Source organism: Pelophylax lessonae (assembly GCF_965119305.1).
Source record: "Pelophylax lessonae genome assembly, chromosome: 10".
In the NCBI taxonomy this organism is placed as follows: domain Eukaryota; kingdom Metazoa; phylum Chordata; class Amphibia; order Anura; family Ranidae; genus Pelophylax; species Pelophylax lessonae.
This window is the reverse complement of record NC_138777.1, coordinates 18,506,695-18,532,195: the sequence shown is the minus strand read 5'-3', so window position 1 is coordinate 18,532,195 and position 25,501 is coordinate 18,506,695. Positions and strand designations below refer to the sequence as shown.

The 25,501-nt window shown below is 50.9% G+C and overlaps 1 protein-coding gene across 1 annotated transcript in view; it reads left to right on the top strand.

Moving 5' to 3' along the window:
* TSG101 (tumor susceptibility 101) overlaps positions 1 to 25,501 on the top strand; it is a 75,094-nt gene that overhangs the window by 21,820 nt on the left and 27,773 nt on the right. The window contains exons 3-4 of the mRNA XM_082269991.1: positions 11,330 to 11,395; positions 16,217 to 16,380. Of these exons, the coding sequence (XP_082126117.1) occupies positions 11,330 to 11,395; positions 16,217 to 16,380 (230 nt within the window). The remainder of the gene's footprint in view (positions 1 to 11,329; positions 11,396 to 16,216; positions 16,381 to 25,501) is intronic.

The window sequence follows — 25,501 nt, the reverse complement described above, 5'->3', positions numbered from 1 at the left end:
ATTTTTTGGCAATAATATGGTGTGGGCGGATTTCTGCCAGTCACAGGCTGTGTCACGACCCTCCTGTCCTTGTCTTAGAATAAGAGGGAGGTGAAGCCTCCATCAATCTACATGAAATATCCAGCCCCCTATTATGATTATCTGGTTAGTGGGCATGGAGAAGGAGGGAGGGAGTGGGCTGGCATTTACCACTGTGTATACGCCCACATGTGTAACTCTATAGTCACATGGGCTACTCAGATGTTATGGGGAGGAAATGCTCAGCATAGAAACAAACTGAAAACTGAGCATGTGCAGAGTTGCCGACACAGCTGCAAAATCCCTAGCAGCTAGGGCAGAGTCACCCTGGCAGAGGCATGATGGGACTTGTAGTTTTGCAACAGCTGCGGGGGCCGCCAGTTTGACACCCCTAGCTGAATTGGGGACATGAACAGAAGGGGGGCTATAGAGAGCAGCAGGATCAACCAGGTTTTTTGCAAAATACAGAAAACAAATTTTATAGTGACTGGGTGAGTATGAACAGCGTGTAATACACCATTTATTGATAGTTTTTTTATGATGGAGGTTTAGTGACACTTTAAAGCGGGGTTCCACTAATTTTTGTGTTTATTAAGGGTCCTTTCACGCGGTCACCGTCCAACGAGGTCCGTTCTCTGCTCAGCGGGGGATCGATCCGCCGATCCCCGCTGAGCAGGCGGTTGACAGCTCCGTCTCCACTCTGTGTGCAGAGACGGAGCTGTCAGATCCCCACTGTCCTCTATGGGGAGATCGGCTGAGAACCGACCGCCTGTCCGTTCTCATCCGATCCCATCCGCCAGATGAATGGAAAATAGGGTTTCCATCCGTCCGGATTTCATGAACAGGATCGGAATCAGATAGCAGCAGGTGTCAGCAGAGATGTCTCCACTGACATCCGCTGCCCCATAGAGGTGCATGGAGCATCCGATCAGGTCCGCCTGAAAAACTGACAGGCGGATCGGATCGCCTGTGTGAAAGGACCCTTAAAGTCAGCAACTACAAAAAGTGTACCTGCTGACTTTTAATAAACGCACACTCGCCTGTCCCACAGTCCAGCAATGCGGCCTCCCAAAGCCTCGCTTCTCTTCCTCTGCTCTCCACGGAGCCGCCATTGCACGTGTGGGCACCCGGCTGTGACAGCTTGCGGCTTCACAGACGAATACGCACTGCCTTCCCATCGGTTGGGCAATCTTATGGGACCTGTGACGGGTGCCAGAAGATTGCAGGGAGGGAGGGGGAGAGGAGAACTTCAGTGGTTCGATTGGAAGTGGGAGCAGGTACCTGTCAAAAGAAGGTATCTGTCCCCCCCAAAAAAAAAAAATTAAATCCCAAGTTCGGCATATTTGGTGGGGGGAGTGCCTAAACTGTAACTTCCCCTTTTGGGTGGAGCTCCGGTTTAATCAAAATTTATCATAGAACACTATATGAAGGACTTATAGAGTCATCTTGGAGATCGCCCATGTCTCTTCTGTCATTTCAAGAAGAAAAAATGAGTCAGCAGCTACAAATCCTGTAGCTTCCGACTTTGAATAAGCAGATGGTTACCAGCCCCCAACTCTGGGCAGCCAACTGTGACTCCTTGCGGCTGCCCACTGCGCATGCACGAGGCTTGTTTTGCCCTGTGAGTGGTCCTGCAGCCTTCTGGGACCTGTAAAATGTCCAAGAAGGCTGCAGGCATGGATGTGGGGGTGGGGGGGGGAGGGGGGGTGGGAGTGGGCATCAGTCAAAGCCAACTACCCCGCTCCCCTCAGAAAATTATGTCCTAAAAGTTCAAAGTTGGGTGGGGGTTTGAGATCGAGAGCAGAACTTTCGCTTTTAGGCGGCTTTCCACTTTAAAATGCGATTTACCCTAAAACTGGCCCTAAAATGAATGAAAAATTCTGGGGGGGGGGGGGGAGTGGGCACCTGTCAAAACCCAGTACCCGCTCCCCCCCAAAAAATTATGTCCTAAAAGTTCAGGGGGGGATAACGGAACTTCCCCTTTTGGGCGACTTTCCACTTTAAAAAGAGATTTACCCTAAAACTGGCCCTAAAATGAATGAAATCCTAAGAAAAGAATGTTATTTGAAAGTTCGTTTTTCTAATCATTAGTTGGGTCAAATCGAAGTTTGTTTTCAGCCGCAATGACGAGGAAAGCCGAAGGAACAGGTTGGAAATTTTTTTTTCTCAAACACACAAATTTCTAACAATGTATGTGGTTTTCCTTCAGTACAAGTCCATTTATGTAGAAATCAAATGTTAGAAGCAAATGAAATATTTCAAACATCATTCGAATGTTCTGAGAATTTTTGTACGAATTTGCTTAAAAATTTCCTTTCAAAATTAAATCCATCTATGGCCAGCTTAAATCTGCCCATACACTATACAGTCTGATTGTACAATCTCTGTGTCTTCGAAAGAAGAAAAACATCGGAACTAGTAGAAGATTGCAACCATGGTTAGTGCAAAGCAGGTGCAATTCAGACTTCTGCATGGGGGGCAAAGGGTACTACTGTGGAAGGGGAGGTGTGATGTAAAGGGGGCAGAGGACACTGCTGGGGGGAGACAACAGAGGGCACTGTGAGGAGGCGGATCAGAAGAAACTGCTATGGGGCAGAGGACATTACTTGGGATGAAGGGAGGCAGGGAAACTACTGTGGGTGATGATAAGGACTCCTTTTCTTGGGTCACCTGTCGGTTTTGGCGGTGGTTATCCGGCGTATACTTGGCTGAATCGTTGGTCTGCGGATCAAACTTCTAAGAAGGCCTTAACGGATCTCCCCTTTCAGGGGGATCGCCTGTTTGGCACTGCCCTGGATGACATTATACAAAGGTCTCACAGGGGAAAGAGTGCTTTCTTCCACAGGCTACAAGGGTAAGGGCCTTCGTCGTGGACGGGGTCCCTCCCTTTCGGCTCATCACAGTTTCTTCGTCCCTCGGGGACAGTTGATGTGGCGGAGTCCTTCAAGAATTCTCTGGTGGTTCCAAACGACCCTATCTAGCGAACAAGAGATCATTTTTTTCCAAACCTGTGGACAAGGTTTACTCGGCCTGAAGGTGTGTCCTTACCCATCTATGGGATGGGGGGTCGTCCTTGCCGGTTCTCGGTCCTACGACTGGCCCAGATCCCAGGCAGCTGGGTTCAGATGGTCAGGCGGTCCACTTGCAAGATCTGCTTTTGATCCATTTTTTCCAGTGATTTTTTTCTCTTTCAATGTACGGCTGTCCTCGGATCGCTTGCAGGCGCTCTGTAGGGCAGTTCAGGCTCTGGCTCAACAAGCTGGGCCTTCTGGCCCTTTGATAGTTCCGGGCAGATCAAAAATTCAGGGCGGTATTGGTTCACACGATGGTGGCTTCCCTACATCAGGGGGATTCCTGGCCTCCATAGACATCAAGATGCCTAACTGCACATCCCGTTGTGTTCAGGACACAAATGGGTTCTCCGTTTTTGCCGTGGGGAAGGATCTCTATCGGTTTGTGGCGTTACCCCTTGTCTCGCTTCTGCTACTCTGGTCTTCACAAAGGTGTTGGCTCCGGTCCTGACGCTGTTGCAGCAGTGGGGCATATCGGTCCCGGGTTCCTGGCCGATCTGCTTCTCCGTGTGGAGTCCCCTACGGTGCTGAAAAACGAATAAGGAAGTCACCATGAGAACTCTGGAGGAGTTCAGGTGGGTTCTGAACCTTCAGAAGTCATCCCTGGTCCCTTCATGAGACTGGACTATCTGGGCCTGACTTTGGACTCGCCCTCAGTTAGGGTGTTTTCTCCCTCCGAGGAAAAAGACTCTTGGAACTTCAGACTGCGGTTCAACTTTTACTGTCCCGCACATGGTCTTCCCTTCGGACCTGCATGTGAGTTCTGGGACTGATGGTGCCATCTTTCGAAACGGTCCCTTTCGCTCAATCCCTCTTGGGGATCCCCCAGAAGGCAATCCTTCTCAAATGGGACTAGAATCCAAACTCTCTGGATTTTCGGATCCGGCTGAGCCAGCTGACCAGGGAGTCTTGATCTGGAATCCGTCCTCCCCTTTTTACGGGACAATTGTCACCGCAGATTCAAGCCTTTTCGGGTGGGAAGGAGTCCTCGGCAGGTTCTCTGCTTCAGGAGTATGGTTCCTGGAGGATTCAGGTTACCGATCACTGTCCTGGGGCTGAGAGCGATCCGGCTTGCCTAGTTCACTGGATCGGGCACCTGCAGCTGTCCGGTGTACGTTCAATTGACTATGCCACGCACCAAGGGTGTCCTTGCGCCCTTGGAAGTGACAATTCTTTGTTGAACAGAGCGCCTTGTTCCAGCTCTTTCCGCTGTTCCCTTTCCAGGTGTGGAAACTTTGGCAGGCGGATTGCCTCAGTCGACAGGCCTTGGATGCTGGGGAATGGTTGCTTCATCTGGAGGTATTTCCGCAGTTGTGCCTTCGTTGGGGGCACTCCAGACATGGACTTGTTGGCGTTGCATCTGCAGGATAGTGCTGAGGTTTGTGGCCCGCTCCCGGGACCCTCTGGCGGGTACAATGGTGGCACCCTGGGTTCTATCATAGTCAAGAACATTCGCTAAGCTCAACTTGAACGATGCTGAGAGGTTTAGCATGGTCACCTGCGCACGACTGCCGCCGGCATGGTCGTGTGAGAGTGCTCACGGATGGGCCAAGTTCAGTATCAGCTGCGGTCTGCCTTTCCCCCTCTCAAGTTGCTGCCAAGAATTCTTCGCAGGATAGAGGTGGAAGGGATTCCGGTCCTTCTCGTGGCTCCGGACTGGCCTCACTGAGCTTGGTACGCCAACCTGGTCAGGCTAGCCACAGACGCTCCTTGGAGAATTCCTCTCGGAGAGGAGTTATTTTCTCCAGGGCCAATCTCCCACCCGACTTTATGGTCGCTGGCTTTGCTGGCTTAGCTGTTGAAAGCCAGGTGCTGAAGGCAGGGCCGGACTGGCCTATCGGGATACCGGGAAATTTCCTGGTGGGCCGCCGGCCCTGGGGCCGCTTTAAGATAGGGCCGCCCGCAGGGCCGCTTTAGGCATTGGGGCCGAGCCGGCCGCTGTGATGATGGCCGCTGCAGCCCCGCCCCCGGCCCCCGCTGCGCTCCAGTCTCCAGACAGAGAGTGATGGACGGTCCATCCGATTACTCGTCAGCCGCTGTGAGCAGCATGACGTCACGGGGCGGCTGCGCAGACAACACAGACTGAGACGTCACGCGCGCCGCGCCAGCAGCATGTGATCGCAGGTGAGGTGAGCCTGATGTCAGTGCACTGCAGAGACTGAAGAGTGAAGAAGAGACTCTGAGTCTGAGAGTGAGACAGAGACTGTCACTGAATGAGCGGCTGCGTGCGGATGCGGAGCAGATGAGAGAGACGGCCAGAAAGAGTAAATGGGCTAGGGCGGGGGGGACCTCTCTTGCATAGTAAATGGGCTGGGGGGGACCTCTCTTGCATAGTAAATGGGCTGGGGGGGGCCTCATCCTCTTGCATTAGGGGGGGAGAATCAGCATATAGGGCCCCTACTACAATGCTAACCTACCCCCTCCCCCTATCTGCCATTCCCCCTGGGGCCCCCTCCCCCTAATACAATCCTGATCCCCCCTCCCCAAATTTAGGGGGGAGGGGCGTAAACAGCATTGTATTAGGGGGAGGGGGCCGGGGGGGGGGGGGTCATCATTTATTAGGGGGAGGGGGGAAACAGCATTGTATTAGGAGAAGGGGGCTGGGGGGGGGACAGCATTGTATTAGGGGGGGTCAGGTATATTAGGGGGGGTCAGGGGGTAGAAGGGGGTTCAGCATTGTATTAGGGGGAGAGGGCCGGGGGAGGGGGGATCAGCATTGTATTAGGGCCCCTAATACAATGCTGATCCTCTCCCCCTAATACAATGCAGTTCCCGGCCATCTCCCACTAATACAATGCAGCCCCCCCCCGGCATTCTCCCCCTAATACAGGGGTGGGGAACCTGTGGCCCGCACGATCGTTGCGTCCGCCCCCCCTCCATGCCGCTGAGCCTGTGTAGCTTTCAGAAGGAGCCGATGGCTCCGTCCTGACAGTGTGAGTCACAGAAAAGCTTCAGAAAAGGGTGGACCCATTTGTGTGACAATAGCGAATTAAAATTCTCTATTGTCACACGGATCCCCCTCCTAGCTAATCAGGAAGCGGGTCCAAGACCCGCTTCCTGATTGGCCGAAAGGCAAACTCATGCCATTGGTCGAGGAGGAGGCGGGAGGACTCGAGGAGAAGCCGCCGCTGCAGATAAGTGCACTGGCTTTCTGCATTGAAAGGGGGCATGCTGTGGTCAGTCTGCATTGAAAGGGGGCACGCTGTGGTCAGTCTGCATTGAAAGGGGGCACGCTGTGGTCAGTCTGCATTGAAAGGGGGCACGCTGTAGTCAGTCTGCATTGAAAGGGGGCACGCTGTGGTCAGTCTGCATTGAAAGGGGGCACGCTGTGGTCAGTCTGCATTGAAAGGGGGCACGCTGTGGTCAGTCTGCATTGAAAGGGGGCACGCTGTGGTCAGTCTGCATTGAAAGGGGGCACGCTGTGGTCAGTCTGCATTGAAAGGGGGCACGCTGTGGTCAGTCTGCATTGAAAGGGGGCACGCTGTGGTCAGTCTGCATTGAAAGGGGGCACGCTGTGGTCAGTCTGTATTGAAAGGGGGCATGCTGTGGTCAGTCTGCATTGAAAGGGGGCACGCTGTGGTCAGTCTGCATTGAAAGGGGGCACGCTGTGGTCAGTCTGCATTGAAAGGGGGCACGCTGTGGTCAGTCTGCATTGAAAGGGGGCACGCTGTGGTCAGTCTGCATTGAAAGGGGGCACGCTGTGGTCAGTCTGCATTGAAAGGGGGCACGCTGTGGTCAGTCTGCATTGAAAGGGGGCACGCTGTGGTCAGTCTGCATTGAAAGGGGACACGCTGTGGTCAGTCTGCATTGAAAGGGGGCACGCTGTGGTCTCTCTGCATTGAATGGGGGCACGCTGTGGTCTCTCTGCATTGAATGGGGGCACGCTGTGGTCACTCTGCATTGAAAGGGGGCACGCTGTGGTCAGTCTGCATTGAAAGGGGGCACACTGTGGTCTCTCTGCATTGAAAGGGGGCACGCTGTGGTCTCTCTGCATTGAAAGGGGGCACGCTGTGGTCAGTCTGCAATGAAAGGGGGCACGCTGTGGTCAGTCTGATTTGGTGCAGTCGGTTCTTCATGAACCTCCGTTTGCGAGTATTCGAGGGTATCCCCTGCCTACCTTATTACAGATGGTGGCCTTCTTGGTTGCTGTTACTCTGCGCGCAGGTGTCGGCGCTAGCAACATTGTCCTCTCGTTTTCCCTATATGTTGATTAATGGGGCCAAGTGGTAATTCGTCCGGATCCATCCTTTCCTCCGAAGGTGGTTTCTAGTGTTCACTTGCACGGGGTCATTGTATTACCATCTTGTGTCCTGAGCCCTCACATCCTAAGGAATGTGCTTTGCATGCTCTGTTTAGAGTTCGGGCACTCAAGGTGTACTTGGCGACTACTGAATCTTTTCGTAAGTCAGGCTCGCTCTCTGTGCTTACGGATGGCTCGTGAACGGGACTGCCTGCGTCTGCTGTGTCTGTTCCCAGATGGATCAGACGGAAGGTGGTGCAGGCTTATTCAACTAAGGGTCAGGTCCTACCTTTCCCTGTTTTGGCGCGTTCTACTCGGGCGCCTAGTGCTTCCTGGGCTTTTTGCCTTGTAGGCATCTGTGCTCTAGGTTGCAAGTCGGCTACCTGGTAGTCTGTTCACACCTTTGCCAAATTTTATAAGGTGGATGTGCGGGCATCTGCAGATGCCTCCTTTTAGCTGCAAAGTTTTTTGCTGTCTGGAGGGTTTTTGGCCTTCCTTGAGGGTGTTTACTGTTTGTTTTCAGGTGGGCCTCATCTTTTGTTCTGCGGAGTCCAATGTTGCCTGGTCGGCTATGTTTAGCCTTGGGGACTTGTTCTTTTCTGCTGTTCCCCTCCCCTCTTTTTATGGCACTGATTTGGGATGTCCATACTGATATGAATCAGAGAGAACTGCGTCCGTCAATGAACGATAGAGAAAACTGGATTTTTGACTTACCGTAAAATCCTTTTCTCTTAAGTTCATTGGCGGACGCAGTACCCACCCCTCTATTTTGAGTTGGGTTGGTGTTACTTTCTGACACTGCTTTGATACAAAACTGACATCCTATACAGGAAGAGAGAGGGTGTTACCCTCCGGGAGTGCCCATAGGCGTAGCCAGAACTTTTTTCTGCCTAGTGTCCTACTCCTGTAGGGGGCAGTATAACCCTACTGATATGGATCAGAGAGAACTGCGTCCGTCAATGAACTTAAGAGAAAAGGATTTTACGGTAGGTCAAAAATCCAGTTTTCTTTTTTTTTTTTCCCAAATTTTCGGTCTTTTTTTTGTTTGTTTGGCAAAAGATAAAAAAAAAAAAAAACAGTAGTGATTAAATACCAGCAAAAGAAAGTTCTATTTGTTTGAAAAAAATGATAAAAAAATTTCATTTGGGTGCAGCATTGCATTACCGCGCAATTGTCATTCAAAATGCGACAACGTTGAAAGCTGAGAATTTGCCTGGGCAGGAAAGTGGTTTAAGTGCCCGGTAGGCAAGTGATTAAACTTCTATTTACCATTCGTGTTCAGTGATACATTGTATCTCACTTCCATTGTGGTACCTGAAAGTCTACCTGAAATGTAAGATTTTATTTTTTTAACAGGAACTTCACAGCAAAGCAAATTTTAATGGGTGCGGTATAAAATGACATTAGTGTGTAAGGTGATCTCTCCTGCCATAGTAGCAGATGTCACCACTGACATAGCACCGGGGGGGGGCAAGCTGGGAAAACCTGTTCTATGAGAGAACAGTGCAGTCGCTGTATCCTATTCACTAAGTCCACTCATTAGCATACCCAGAGACACGCGGCTTCCTTGTGACTCATCATTCAATTAGTTGTGTGTAAAATTCACTTATGGGAGGTCTGTCCTGTCCTATGATATGTACAGTGTATGGAGCTTGGATCATTTCATGGCTCTGTCTACAAATTGGCACATAGGAAGAAATTATCACAATTTAGTGTGAGAAGACTCTAGAATAGAGGTCACCAAACTTTTTATTACAAGGGCCACATCATACATTTGGGAAATGTGTTAGGGTCTCTACTGGTATGGACTGGGTAATGTGTTAGGATCTATACTGGTATGGACTGGGTAATGTGTTAGGATCTATACTGGTATGGACTGGGTGATGTGTTAGGATCTATACTGGTATGGACTGGGTAATGTGTTAGGATCTATACTGGTATGGACTGGGTAATGTGTTAGGATCTATACTGGTATGGACTGGGTAATGTGTTAGGATCTATACTGGTATGGACTGGGTTATGTGTTAGGATCTATACTGGTATGGACTGGGTAATGTGTTAGGATCTATACTGGTATGGACTGGGTAATGTGTTAGGATCTATACTGGTATGGACTGGGTAATGTGTTAGGATCTATACTGGTATGGACTGGGTAATGTGTTAGGAAGGAAAGGATGCCACATCGTTTGATGGAAATTAAAATTAATCACCCTACAGAGGGCTGAACTCAAAGACACCCCAAAAATCAAAGTGAAAAAATGATGCAGCAGGTTTGTCCATTTTGCTGAAATGTCATTGCAGCAACTCAGAATGGTCCTCAGTAGTTTGTATGGCCCCCCACATGCTTGTATGCATGCCTGACAATATCGGGGCATCCTCCTAATGAGATGACGGATGGTGTCCTGGGGTATTTCCTCCCAGATCTGGACCAGGGCATCACTGAGCTCCTGAACAGACTGAGGTGCAACCCGGCGGCCTCAGATGGACCGAAACATAATGTCCCAGAGGTGTTCTATTGGATTTAGGTCAGGAAAGCGTGGGGGCCATTCGATGGTATCAAATCCTTCATCCTCCAGGAACTGGCTGCGTACTCTCGTCACATGAGGCCGGCTTTTGTTGTGCACCAGGAGGAACCCAGGACCCACTGCACCAGCCTAGCGTCTTACAATGGGTCCAAGGATTTCATCCAGATACCTAGCCTGTAGAGGTCTATGCGTCCCTCCATGGATATGTCTCCCCAGACCATCACTGACCCACCACCAAGTTGTGGTTTGCTGGGAGACACAGCAAACCTGGCAATGGCACGCATTGATGTGCCATCCTGGAGGAGTTGGACTGCCTGTGCAACCTCTATAGGGTCCAGGTATCTCCTCATACTACCAGTAGTGACACTGACCCTAGCCAAATGCAAAACTAGTGAAAAACAGTCAGAAAAGATGAGTAGGGGAAAACATTTCAGTAATGCCACCTGTAAAACCATTCCTGTTTTGGAGGTTGTCTCATTGTTGCCCATCTAGTGCCCCTGTTGTTAATTTCATTAACACCAAAGCAGCTGAAACTAATTAACAACCCCCTCTGCTACTTAACTGACCAGATCAATATCCCAGGAGTTTAATTGACTTGAAGCTATACACTGATTAAAAAGTGTTGCTTACATTTTTTTGAGCAGTGTATTTTATATAGATGTGTTACACAGAGTGATATATTTCAAGCTTTTCTTTCTTTTGATTTTGATGAATATTGCTTACAGCGAGTGACAACCAAAAATTCAGGATCTCAGAAAATTATTACATTAATTGATCTTATTAAATATTACATAAGACCAATAAAAAAAGGATTTTTAATACAGAAAAGTTGGCTTAGTGAAAAGTATATCCATGTACAGTATAGTATGCACTCAGTACTTGGTCGGGGCTCCTTTTGGATGAATTACTGCATGAATTCGGCGTGGCATGGAGGCGATCAGCCTGTGGCACTGCTGAGGTGTTATGGAAGCCCAGGTTGCTTTCATAGCTCCTCTGCATTGTTGGGTCTGGTGTTTCTCATCTTCCTCTTGACAATACCCCACAGATTCTCTATGGGGTTTAGGTCAGGCGAGTTTGCTGGCCAATCAAGCACAGTGATACCAGGATCATTAAACCAGGTATTGGTAGATTTGGCAGTGTGGGCAGGTGCAGAGGGTGACAAATGCCACCAAAGAAATCTCTATTTGTGGGGAAAGAAAAGAACATACGTTTTATTTGGGTATATCGTCGCACGACCGCGCAATTGTCAGTTAAAGTAACGCGGTGCCGTATCGCAAACAATCGCTCTGTCATGAAGGGGGGGTAAACATTCTGGGGCTGAAGTGGTTAAAAGGCTGCAAATACAGAAATATTCTGTACCTGCTGAACTGTAGTGAGCGGACATCTCTCTGTTCCGATTATGTTTTGTATTTTTATCTTTCTGTCCAAAGTACAGCAGAGCTTCATTTAATTTAATTTCCTTTTTGGTCCTGCAGTGTTCAACGATGGCACCTCCAGAGAACTGCTGAGCCTCGCTGGGACCATTCCTGTTCCATACAAAGGTAAGTGTTCTCCTACTCTCTGTGTGGTTTGCTGTGTAATTTATTGCAGCAGCTTTTTTTTTTATAAGATCATAGCTATAGCACAGAATAAAAATGGCCTCTGCTTAATGTGATATTACCGCCAATTCTTGCTTTTCTTTTTTTTAATAACATGTTATACTTACCTGCTCTGTGTAATGGTTTTGCACAGAGCAGCCCTGATGCTCCTCTTCTTGACTACCCCGCTCACACTCCTGGCACCTCCCCCAGAACAAGGAGCTTGCTATGGGGACACCTAAGCAGGCTCACTCCCGAACTGCTGCTTTGGGTGTCCATTCACACACAGATGTCATTTGGCCCCACCCCCTCTCTCTCCTCATTGGTTCACTAGCTGTGATTGACAGCAGTGCAAAAGCTGCTTGGGGTGGGGGGGACCGAGGATTGGGTAAGTATATTTCCTTTTATTGTTCCACTAAACAAATGACCCTTGCATTGCAGCCCTCCCCCCTCCAACAGCCTCACCACAAAGGATAGTTTTTTTTATTTGCCTGGAATTGGGCTTTAAAGCGGATGTAAACCCATTCATGAAATTTGACCTGAGCTCATATATCTGTAGTGTTTACTTATTTATCTCCAAAGCCCTAAGTCCTGTGTCTTTCTGCTGCTCCGTTCCTCTGTTATCAGCATGATAACTTCTGACAAGTTCTCCCACACAGGAGATGAAAGCAGCTGGAAATTTGTGTCAGGGTGGATGCATAAAGAGAGAATAGCAGAGAGCTGGTCTATTCACAGCAGAGCTCTGCGTGTTTCCTCCTCCCTCTGCCTATGTGGAGGGGGGGGGGGAGTGCCTTTCCTCCAATCAGCTGTCACACAGTCAGTGGCAGCTGGTGCTTCATGGGCCAAGGGGGGCCGGCAGACAGGACCCCCCCCCCCCCCCCTCCCAGGCCACACACAGTACACACAGCATTACAGTACAGGACCCACAGCATAGCATGACATGACAGTACAGGACCCCCCCCCCAGCTCACTCACCCATTTGCAGCAGGCAAACGGCGGCGGCTTCTTCCCCGTCTTCTGCGTCTCCTCCTCCATGCCCAATGGCATGGCTTCTCCTTTCAGCCAATCGGGGAAATGGGTCTCAGAACCCGCTTCCTGATTGGCCAGGAGGAGGATCCGTCTGACAATAGCGAATTTTCATTCGCTATTGTCACACAACTGGGTGGGCTCGGGGCACAGTGCTCTGCGCCCCCGAGCCCACCCTTTTTTTTTTAGCTTATTAGAGCCTCTGGCCTTAATCACATGGCTAAAAAAAAAAGACCCATTGAAGTCCATGCGTCCGGCACCCCGCATGTAGATTAGGGGGCCGGACGCATGGATAGGGGAGGCTGCGCCCCATATGCACCAGCCACCACTGCACACAGTGTATGCCAAGACTCCACAGCCAGTGCTGGAATAGGAAGAAATAACTCTAAACCAGTGTAGAGAGCTGGAGACAGCAGATATACAAATACAACTTACGTAGGCAGATTTGTTTCATTCCGGTGTATCATCTGAGGCTGTTCACTTCACTGGATGGGTATATCCGAGGGTTTACATCCACTTTAAGATGTGTTGCCAGCACAAATTATAGGCTGCCTTAAAGTACACTGCTCTAAAAAAAATTAAAGGAACACTTTTTAATCAGAGTGTAGCCTCAAGTCAGTTATACTCCTGGGATATTGATCTGGTCAGTTAAGTAGCAGAGGGGGTTGTTGTTCACTTTCAGCTGCTTTGGTGTTAATGAAACTACCAACAGGTGCACTAGATGGGCAACAATTAGACGACCTTCAAAACAGGAACAGTTTTACAGGTGGAGGGCACTGACATTTTTTCCCTACTCGTATTTCTCTTTCGTTCATCGACGGACACATCGCTCCATAAAATCATAACTAGTGGGTTATATTGTCTCCTCCAAGAGTAGGACTGGACAGAACAAAAAACACCTGGCTACGCCTATTAGCCTTCCTCAGCTTGGTATGTAACCACCCTGTCTGCTCTAGGTAATCAGTTTTAATCTGTCTAGTCAGGAGTAAGGACCTAGTCTCCCGGCTGGGATTTCTGGTTCTAGCAATTTTTTTCTCCTTCCTTACAACTTTTTTGTTTTTTTCTCTCCGGAGATCTGCAATCTGCCCGGGCTGGGCGATAGGCTGGATAATCTAGATCCAGTGGTCCCCCCAGCCCAGCCAGCGAATGCGTGCAGACCGCAGATACACGCTAGGTCAACCACGACATAGTCTCACCGACAGAGGCTGGCCCTCGAGTTAAAACGTCTTGCAGGGTCGCATACGACCCGGCTTGGGTCTGGGTCACAGCGGTCCCTTTGCCGACCGTTCCCCTACTTCGGTGGCAAGGATTCTGTCTGGAGCTTAATCTGCACCATGGAAGGGTAAGTACAGTTCCCCCTCTCTGCATTTTTTTTTTTTCTTGGGTTGGTTGCGGGTAACCTCCAGGGACGGTCGGACCTGCCTGCAGGTTCCCTCCTCCCATCCTTAGAAATCCCTCAGTGAGCTGGCCTTCCCCCACTCCCTTCCCCCCCTGTCTGGACCTGGAGTCTGGTGGGGGTCCCAGGGCAGAGGATGCAGCGGAGACACCTGGGGTCTCCTCTGCTATCCCCACTCTGTAAGGGGTGGCGGCATTATCCTGTCGCAGTCCCTATTTAGTGGTCCATAGGGATAAAGTGGTTCTTCTTCCCTGTCCATCATTCATGCCCAAAGTTGTCTCTGACTTCCATTTGAATGAGGACATTGTGTTGCCTTCCTTGGTTCCCAAGCCGACTTTTCCCAAGGAATTTGCTTTGCATACCTTGGATGTGGTTCGTGCAATTCGGATGTATCTGGCAGCTACTGAGTTCTTCTTGGGCCTTCTGTCATCTGGCTTCAATATCGCAAGTTTTCAAGGTAGCCACTTGGTCGTCAGTGCATACCTTCACAAAATTCTGTAAGGTAGATACTATGGCATCTGCGGATGCTTCTTTTGGCTGCAAAATTTTGCAGGCTGCTGTTTAAGAGGGGGGTTCTTCCCTCTTGAGGGGTGTTTTTCTTTAAACTTTTTTTTTTTTTTCAGACGGGGCTCCTGTGACCCGGTTAAGGCTCCTGTATCCTGGTTAAGGGCTCTTATGTTTAGCCTTGGGTTATTTTCCCCCACACCTCATTTTACTTTTTGCACTGCTTTTGGTCGTCCCAGTAGTTATGATTTAGGCTCCGTTCACATCTAGGCGTTTTGGGGCGTTTTTGGGGAGTTTTTCTGCTCTAGAATCAGCTCTCAAAACGCCCAACAAGACAAATCCTATTCATTTCCATGGCCCCTGTTCACATCTGAGCGTTTTGTTGCTGTTAGCAAAACGCCCAACGCTCAAAAAAGTACATGAGCTTCTTTTTGGGCAGATTACAGGCGTTTTCCATTGGTTTCTATTCAATCTAATAACGCCTGCACAAAAAACGCCTGTAAAACACCTGCAAAAACGCCTAAAAAACGCCTGTAATTAGCAACGCCAAGATGTGAACGTAGCCTTATGGATCGCTGTGACCGTCGATGAATGAAATAGAAAATGGGATTTTTGTACTTACTGTAAAATCCATATCTTCTAATACTGCTTGCTACTAAACTGATTACCTAGAGCAGAGAGGGGGGTTATACCAAGCTAAGGATGGCCCATGGGCGTAGCCAGGTGTTTTTGTTCTGCCTATTGCTATTCCTGGAGGAGGCAATATAACCGTTGAACTCAGAGAAATGGATTTTACGGTAAGCACAAAAATCCAATTTTTCTGTTTTTCGCTAGTTTTGCATTTGGCAAGGGTCAGTGTCACTAATGGTAGTATGAGGGGATACCTGGACCCTATAGAGGTTGCACAGGCAGTCCAACTCCTCCAGGATGACACATCAATACATGTAATTGCCAGAAGGTTTGCTGCGTCTCCCAGCACAGTCTCAAGAACATGAAGGAGATTCCAGGAGACAGGCAGTTACTCTAGGAGAGCTGACAGGGCCGTAGAATGTCCTTAACCCATCAGCAGGACCAGTATCTGCTCCTTGGGCATAGAGGAACAGGATGAACACTGCCAAAGCCCTACAAAAAATCCTCCAGCAGGCCACTTGTGTGAATTTCTCTGACCAAACAATCAGAAACAGACTTCATGAGGGTGGCCCAAGGGCCGATGTCCTCTAGTGGGCCCTGTGCTCACTGCCCGAAACCCTGGAGCTCAATTGGCATTTGCCATTGAACACCAGAATTGGCAGTTCCACCACTGGCTCCCTTGTGCTTTTCACAGATGAGAGCAGGTTCACCCTGAGAACATGTGACAGACGTGAATGGGTCTGAAGAAGCCGTGGAGAATGTTATTCTGCCTGTAACATCGTTCAGCATAACCAGTTTGGTGGTGGGTCAGTGAAATGAATAGGATTTGGCTTGTCGAGCGTTTTAGTGCTACAAGCTTCGAGCAGAAAATTGCTCAGGTGTGAACGGAGCCTTATGGACACACAGAGGCGGCTCAGGAACGAGCACACATGAGTGTCCCCAGGGCAAGCCCCTTGCTCTGGGGGCACTCAGCTAGGGGAGGGCCGGCCAGGGACCCAAAAAGAGGAGAATGGGGGCTTCTCTGTGCAAAACCATTACACAGAGCTGTCTTTTCTTTTGCAGAGAGAATAATTGTTACTGGGTCACATTTAGAGGTGTAAATCATTAGCTAATAGAGAAGATTTTTTACACTAGAACTTTTCTTTAATTTACTAACTTTGGTAGACCATCTGAACAAGCGGAAATTCCTTCTCAGGAAACATTTGTAACTAAATTTGTTTTATTTTTAGGTAACACATACAATATTCCAATATGCCTGTGGCTCCTGGACACCTACCCCTACAACCCTCCCATCTGCTTTGTGAAACCCACCAGCACAATGACCATCAAAACCGGGAAGCACGTGGATGCCAATGGCAAGATCTACCTCCCATATCTGCATGAGTGGAAGCATGTAAGTACTGGAGGGTAGTCAGCGAGGCAGGGGCTGACTGGCAACTTTAGACCCAGGGGGCAAGTACAAACCAGAGGCGACTCGGCCCCCCTCCCACTCTCCTTCATCTCGGCCTCCTCCTGACCCCCATTCCATGCTGAAGCTCTGCTCCAGGTACTCTACTCACCAGCCGAATCCGGGATTCCGACCTAGCCAGTGGAGGCTGTTTGGGGGGAGCTGGGAGAGCTTGGCCGGGGGTGGGGGGAGTCTCCAGTGGGGCAAGGAACCGACCTCTGCTCAGACACAGTTTACAACATCCAAACTGGAGGGGGAGGCCTGCGCTCTGTCCTTGTCTTCATCCCACACTCAGCAGCTCAGCGGCAGGGACTTTTTTCTTCTCTTCACCCGGAATCCTTTAGGTAAGTCTGTGGCAGAAGCAGTGCAGCCTTTTTATGGGGCATCATAGCAGCCTGGGGGGCATTTGCCCCCTGCCCCCTAGCCTAGTCCTCCCCTGCAGTGAGGTCACTAAGGCCCCCCTTCACACCTCAGCGTTTTGTAGCTTGACGCTCCAAACGCTGGAGGATAAAGAAATATATTTTCTCTTACGTCCTCCGACAGTCGCCGCCTCTTCATATTCGTCACATATGGGGTATTAGACTTTGCTCCGAAGGAGTAGCTAGGCAACAGAATATGTTAACAATAAAGCTTTTAACATATCCCACAATCAAGGGGTGGTCCCCTCAGTCACTACCCTCCTACTTCCTGCAACCATATCTCAGTTTTAATGTCTAGCTTGTCAGGAGTGGCTGGCTTTTTCTGTGCTGGGGCTTTCTGCCCCAGACTCTTTCTTCTTTTTAAAATTTTGTTTGAGTTTTCTCTCTACCTTTACTTAGCTGTTATTTTTGTCAGCATTAGTTAGTTCTTCGGACGAAGAGGATCATGCAGACTGGGTCTCGGGCTGATCCCCCTGATCGCAGGTCGTGGGTCAGTGGCTTCCCAGTCTGCCTTCGAGCGTTCAGCCAGGTAACGCTCCTGGCACAGTGAACGACCCATCCCTGTTCGGTGCAGGGATGATTGGTGAGGTGGCTACCTCACTGGACGCTGTGCGGTTTCTTAACCCCCATTTTGTGCGTCTTGAATGCGACTCTCCCTGCCTCATGTGCAGCGGCTTGTTCGCCTGTGCGGGTTCCCCACGCCATGTGAGGTAAGTGTATTTATGTGGGGACCTGTCTGTCTGGGGGGGTGTCAGTCTGGGACTGTGTAACCTGCCTTTAATCACACTGCTTGTCTCCCTATCTCTCGGCTGCATGCTGTGGGCTGCAGGGGGGGGGGGGAGATGTGTGACACTGTCTGTGTCAGGCTGATCAGTGTGTGAAGCTGTGTGCTGTGGGGCATGTTTTTTGGCATGTTTGGGCACTGTACACCGATCGCTGCGGCGATCTGACATGTATTCTGATACTGGAATGTAATGTGTGTTTTTTACTGCACTGTGGAGCGGCGGTTTCGGCGCCAAACGGCGCCATTTTGCCTACTCCCGCTCCGGCCACATGTTTTACATGCATGGCGGCCATTTTCTTGTAGCCTCCATAGGCTTACATAGAGCGCCCTGGCAGCATCACTTCCTCTTTCCTGGAACACCGATCGAGGCAGCAGCAGCGGCGAGGGTCTCCTCAGGTTTTACCCTTCTGTTCTTGCTATCCATTGCCTGTGTTCAGTTTGCATATTCCCTGTGGGGGTCTTATTGTGCTGAGTGTGGTGCGGTGGGCTGCGCTTGCCGCGCTTGCTTAAAAGGGGCAGTTAACCCTTTGTTGTCTGGCATTACAGGGGCAATGGACTCTCAGGAGGGAAAATTTCCTACAGCCTTGGTGGAAAGCCAGGGGACCGCTGTCTCCCCCCCAGGGGGGGATTTGGCCACTATTGTGGCTGGCCTTGCTGCTCAGGTGCAGATGCTGGTGGCTGCTCAATCTACTAAAAGGCCCAGAGTTGCTCTTTCCTCTGATTCTGAGGGTGAGGGTGATAGGGCTGTTATGGCAGGGGCCTCCTTATCGGGGTCCCGCTCCTCTCTTGATCTAATAGGGTCTGAGGTGGAGGCTGATGTTGAGGGGGTTGATAATTCTCCCCCTGGCTCGCCTGAAGAGCTTGCAATCATGGATGAGTTGATTGCTTCCATAAAGCAAACGATGCGTTTGCAGGATGAGGTGTGTCCCCCCGCCGCCTTGGCGGCTTATGGGACGCAGAGAAAACGCAGGACGCCGCAGGTTTTTCCCTGCAATGATGATTTTCAGCGCGCTGTTAAGGAACAATGGCGCAATCTACGCAAACCTTTTGCTGTACCAAGTAGATTCAAGCTGCGTTATCCTTTTTCACCTTCCACTGATGAAAGGTGGTGTGTGCCACCCCCAGTGGATCACGCAATTGCGGTTTTAAACAAAGCCACTGCGATTCCTGCAGAGGATTCCCCGGTGTTCCGTGACGCCACGGATAGGAGACTGGAGTCTCTTACCCGTCATACTTATTCTGTTACGGGTTCTATGCTTAAGGCTCTGTTTGCTTCTCTCATGGCGGCCCAGGCGATCGCAAGTTGGACGCAGATGCTTAGGCGCGTCCTAGTGGCCGATTCGGCCTCACCGGCGACCCTGGATATGGTGGATCAAATCCACCAGGGTGTCATGTATCTGTGTGATGCGGACCTGGACCTGGTTCCGTTGGCTGCACGTGTGCACAGTGTGGCGGTGTTGTCTCGCCGCCTGATTTGGTTAAAATGTTGGTCGGTGGACCAGTCTTCACGTAAGACCTTAGCCAATCTACCTTATGATGGGTCTCGCCTTTTTGGGGAGTCCCTGGATGTGTTGATTAAGGGGATCACCGGGGGTAAGAGCACTCTCTTGCCCCATTTCCCCAAAGCTAAGGGGGCTTCTGGGAAGAAGCATGCTAATTTTCGGCCCCCTCAGGGGTCCTTTCGTGCCTTTCGGCCGCACTACAAGGGCAAGCCGTTCAAAGGTCAAGGCTCTCAGAAGAAGCCCTGGTCTGGTAAACAGAAGTCCGGCCAATCCGGATCTGCAGCCCATAACAGTGCGGCCTGAAGGGGCGCCCTCACCCAGTTTTGGGGTGGGGGGACGCTTGCTCGGTTTTCTTCAGCCCTGGTTGGCCCGTGTGCAGGACAGATGGGTTCAGGAAATCGTTCGATCTGGTTACAAGATCGAGTTTCTCTCTCGGCCGGAGAGCAGATTTTTCCCCTCAAATCTTCAACTGTCTCCAGAGCGTTTGCGGGACCTACACCTGGCGGTGCGGGACCTGAGGGCTCAGGGAGTGGTGGTTCCGGTGCCTCATCGGGACAGATTTCGGGGGTTTTATTCCAATCTGTTCACCGTGCCCAGGAAGGAGGGCAAGGTTCGTCCAATTCTGGACTTGAAGGCTCTGAACCGCTCTGTGCGGGTTCGCAAGTTCCGCATGGAATCCCTGCGGTCGGTGGTGGCTGCCCTGGTTCCGGGGGAATTCATGGCCTCCATCGATTTGAAGGATGCGTACCTTCACATCCCCATTTTCGAAGGTCACCAGAGGTACCTTCGATTCGCCATTGCGGAGGATCACTACCAGTTCGTGGCGTTACCTTTTGGTCTCGCCTCGGCTCCGCGGGTCTTCACCAAGGTGCTTGCACCGGTTCTGGCATTGTTGAGGGCCCAGGGCATTTCTGTCCTGGGGTATCTAGACGACATCCTGGTTCGGTCTGCGACCAGCCAGGGTCTGGAGGAGGACCTGTCTGTCACGATGCAAACTCTACAGGAGTTTGGTTGGACGATAAATTTTCCAAAGTCGACGCTGAGTCCGTCGGTTCGTCTTCCCTACCTGGGAATGATTCTGGACTCGGTACAAGCGAAGGTCTTCCTGCCGGAAGACAAACTCAGAACTCTTCAGGAGGAAGTCAGGTCCCTCAGGGACGTTCCGCACTCGTCTTTAAGGACGTGCATGAGATGTCTGGGATTGATGGTCTCGGCCTTCGAGGCGATTCCCTTCGCCCAGTTCCACACGCGGGGTCTCCAAGCGGAGATCCTGTCCAAGTGGGATGGGCGACCTCAATCTCTGGATCTTCAGATCTCGTTGAGTCATCGCACCAGAAGAAACCTTCTGTGGTGGCTCCAGTCCCCGATGGTGTCCGGGGGCAAGTCGTTTCGTCCTATCTCGTGGACGGTGATCACCACGGATGCCAGCCTGTCGGGCTGGGGTGGTGTTCTGGGCGTTCTGTCTGCCCAGGGAACTTGGTCGGAGGGAGAGTCTTCCCTTCCGATCAACATTCTGGAATTACGTGCGATAAATCTCTGTCTTCATCGCTGGACGGACCGGCTGCAGGGCTGCCCGGTTCGGGTGCAGACGGACAATGCCACGGCGGTGGCCTACATCAACCACCAAGGGGGCACCAGGAGTGCCCGGGCGGCTCGAGAAGTGGCCGACATTCTGTCTTGGGCCGAGACTCATGTCCCGGCGATAACGGCAGTTCACATTCCGGGGGTGGAGAACTGGCAGGCGGACTATCTGAGTCGCCAGACCCTGGATCAGGGGGAATGGTCTCTTCACCCGGCTGTCTTCCAGATGTTGTGCGCGAAGTGGGGGTCTTCCAGATGTGGACCTGTTCGCGTCTCGTCTCAACAACAAGGTGAGAAGGTTCGTGGCAAGGACGCGCGACCCTCGGGCAGACGCGTCAGACGCGTTAGTGGCCCCGTGGCATCAGTACAGGCTGATGTACGCGTTCCCACCGATTCAGTTGCTGTCCAGGTTCCTTCGCAGGTTACTCTCGGAACGCAGCACAGTGATTCTTGTGGCACCGGACTGGCCTCGCCGGTCCTGGTACGCAGACCTCGTGAATCTGGCGGTCGACGCCCCTTGGCGTCTACCTCTTCGAGACGATCTACTGTCTCAGGGACCGATTTACCATCCTGCTTTACAGTCGCTGGCTTTGACGGCCTGGCTGTTGAGACAGAGGTCCTGAAGGAGAAGGGTCTCTCTCCAGAGGTCGTTCATACTTTGATCAACGCTAGGAAGTCTTCCTCGGGGAAGGTTTATTACCGTACTTGGAAGGCCTATTTTGCCTGGTGTGAGTCCAGGGGGTTTTCACCCCGCACGTACTCGGTTTCCCGTGTGCTGTCTTTTCTTCAGACGGGTGTTGATCAGCGTTTGGCGCTGGAACGTCCCGTGGCTTCCAACTCCTTGGTTGGCACTTTTATTCAGGGTGTGCGGCATCTGGTTCCTCCTAGGAGGGATCCTTTGCCCCCTTGGGACTTGAATCTCGTTCTATCTGTGTTACAACGTGCTCCCTTTTGAACAGATCAGGGAGATCTCGTTGTCTATGTTGTCCAAAAAGGTCGCCTTTTTGGTGGCGATCACTTCGGCTCGCAGAGTGTCGGAGCTGGCGGCTTTGTCCTGCAAGTCTCCGTACCTGGTTATTCATTTGGATAAGGTGGTCTTGCGACCTAATCCTTCTTTTCTTCCGAAACGAGTTTCGGAATTCCATCTTAATGAGGATATTGTCTTGCCTTCGCTGTGCGCGAAGCCTAAACATCCGAAGGAGGTGAGATTGCATTCTCTGGATGTTGTTCGGGCGATAAGGGTTTACCTTAAATCGACTGAGTCTTTTCGTAAGACTGACTCCTTGTTTGTTCTTCCAGAGGGTCCTCGGAAGGGCATGGCGGCTTCGGCCTCTACCATCGCCAAATGGATCAGGCAGACCATTGAACAGGCCTATGCTTTGCAGGGTAAGGCTCCTCCTGTCCCTGTGAAGGCGCACTCTACTAGATCTTTGAGTACGTCTTGGGCCTGTCGTCATGGGGCTTCTGTAGCCCAGGTGTGTAAGGCGGCGACCTGGTCGACCGTGCACACTTTCACAAATTTCTACAAAGTAGATGTTCAGGCATCGGCGGATGCTTCCTTTGGCCGCAAGGTTCTTAGTGCGGCTGTTCCATAGGGTCCCTTGTTGGGGACTCCTGGCTGTTGGGATAGTTTTTTGTATCCCCTGGTTTTTTGTCTTCTCCTGGGTTGTTGCTCCTGTTGAGCACTTGTTTTTTGCTGTTGCCCAGCTGGTTTCCTTCCTTTGGTAAGGTTCCTTTCTTTGATGCGGAGACTGCGTTGCCTTTTCGGCGCGGATGCGTTTCCCACCCCTCATGTTTGCACTGCTTTGGGACGTCCCCATATGTGACGAATATGAAGAGGCGGCGACTGTCGGAGGATGTAAGAGAAAACGGAATTTTTGTAAAATCTTACCTGTAAAATTCCTTTCTCTGAGTCCTCCGACAGTCGCCACCCCCGCCCCTCTTTTGGGGTTTGGTTGTATACTCTACTGCTATTCCACTAAAACTGAGATATGGTTGCAGGAAGTAGGAGGGTATTGACTGAGGGGACCACCCCTTGAGGGTGGGATATGTTAAAAGCTTTATTGTTAACATATTCTGTTGCCTAGCTACTCCTTCGGAGCAAAGTCTAATACCCCATATGTGACGAATATGAAGAGGCGGCGACTGTCGGAGGACTCAGAGAAAGGAATTTTACAGGTAAGATTTTACAAAATTTCCGTTATTCTCTATGGAGACGATTCACATCTCCACTCAGTCACCTGAAGCTCAAAAAAGTTCTGGAGCTTTTTTTTGTAGCTCAAATTAGACAGATTTGTGCACTTTTGTGCGTGGCTTTAATTCTCATGGAAATCAATCGAAATGCGCGGTTTCATGGGCATTTGCGTGTTTTTGCGTGATTTTCTTTTTTTCAATGACAACCTTGACACCATTATTGTATGAGGGACCTGCCTTGTTTTAGCGAGGGTTACCCTGCCTGCGGTGGGTGGCCCACTTTTAAGGGGGCTATGTCCTATAATGTCCTCCACGGAGGGAAGAAGGGCGACCAATAGGTGGTCTATTTGTGGACCCTTGGCCAGCCTTCCCTGACTGTCATGTTTTCTGGGTGAGCTAGGTATATAGCGACCCTACTGGGTCTGCGTCCACGTGAGGATGATCTCTGCTCTGCTCTGCTCCTCTAGCCACGCTTAAATAGGCGCCGGTGGATGCACTGTTTGTGTCAGTGCGTGAAACTTTAAAAATGGAGGCTGCGGCTGATGCCGCGTGGGAGGCACCGGTTCCTTTTGGCACCCACAGGCCCTCCAAAGCGGCGAGGGTGTTCCTCTTACCTTGACAACTTGTCACAAAACAGTGGGGTTGTCCAAAACGCAGTGGTTGCTAGGAGTTTTTCGATTGCGTTTTCCTTATGAAGATTTACTACGTTAAAAGTGGACAGTCCCACCTGTAGTGGACTCGCCCTGTTCCAGGTCAAATTGGGTTACCTTCATCCCGGTTGAGGAGTCCCCAACCTTTACAGGTCTGACTAACAAGAGGGCGGATGCTCTACCCCACCATATGTGCGCTGTAGCTGGTTCGGCAATTAGGCCGGTGATTACTATCTGACAGAGTGGGCTAAGCTTTTACGCCAGGACCTGGAGGGAAAACCGCTTCCCCCTGTCTTTGCGGAGCTGGCAGTCCGGTTGGTCCAGGGGCTACAGTTTGCCTGTGATGCCTCTTTGATGCGGCTCCTTTGATTTCTAGGCTGTTTGTTTCAGCAGTGGTCCTGTGGTGTATTGTTTGGCTGAAATGCTGGTCTGCGGACTAGACTTCTAAGAAGGTCTTATCTGATCTCCCTCTTGTAGGGGATCGCCTGTTTGGAGCTCCTTGGATGACATTAAGTGTCTCACTGGGGGGAAGAGTACTCTTCTTCTGCAGGCTACCAAGGGCAAGGAGCCCTGTTGTAGACATGGGCCATTCTCCTCGGCTCCTAAGCGGCCTCTTCGTCTCTCAGGCTTTCAAGACAAAAGATCACAAGTCAGGGCCTCCACCAGAGGTTCCAAGAGGACCTGGACTGTCTAGCCATGAGTGGGCTCTTCCAGACCTGCGGACAAGGCTGCCTCTGTATGAAGGGGCGCCCTCACCCATATCTGGGGTAAGGGGACGTCTCCGCTTGTTTCCGGATCCATCGACCTCCCTGGTACAGGAGAAAGTTATTCGGTCAGAAGAGTTCGGAGATTGAGTTCTCTCTTGTCCTACGTAAAGGTTTTTTCCCTTCCTACCTGCACTTGTCCCCAGATCACTTATGGGGTCTCTTTGGGGCAGTGCAAGACTTCTTATTTCAAGGGGTGATTGTTCCGCTTCCGGCTTCTGAACATTTTCAAGGGTTTTTTACTCAAACCTCTTTACAGTCCCCAGGAAGGAAGGCAAGGTATGTCCAATTCTGGACCTCGAAGTGCTAAGGTGCTTTGTACAAGTACAGAAGTTCTGCATGGAGTCCATTCACATGGTAGTGGCGTCCCTACTTTAGGGGGGATTTCTTTCTTGCTTCTTTCGACATCAAGGACGCCTACCTGCACATTCTAATATGTGCTGGTCGCCAGCGCTTCCTCCGTTTTTCCGTGGACGACGAGCATTATCAGTTTGTGGCACTGACCTTTGGTCTCCCCTCCGCACCTCGGGTCACAGGAGTGTTGGCCTCGTGCTGGCATTGTTTAAGTCCGTGGGGGATCACGGTACTGGGTTACCTGGACGATCTTCTGCAAGGGGAGTCTCCGACTGCTGTAATGGACTACTGGAGATTGCTCTGCGAACTCTGAGGGAGTTTGGTTGGATCCTAAACATTCAGTAGTCTGCTTTGGTTCTGTCCACAAAAAATGGCCTATCTGGGTCTGACTCTGGACTTGGCCTCTTCCTCAGGAAAAACTCCAGACATTGCTGAAGGCAATTCAGCTTCTGTTGTTCAGCAGACAGTCATCCCTCCGGGCTTGCATGCGCGTGCTGGACCTGATGGTGTCCATCCTCAAGGCGGCCTGTTTGCACAGTTCCAGACAAGATCTCTGCTAGGAGATTCTGGTAAAATGGGTCAAGGATCCACGGTCTCTAGCAGTGGCTTCGCTCTCTGGCACTTTGACAGGGAAAATCTTTCTCCCCCTGTACAGGACGGTTGTCTCGACAGATGCCAGGTGGGTTCGGGTGGGGAGGCATTCTCAGCACAGACAAGCTCAGGGGGTCTGGACTCTGTCAGAGCCCAGACTGCCGATTAGTGTACTGGAACTCCCAGCGATCAGATTTTGTCTGGCTCATTGGACAATTGTCTTCAGGGG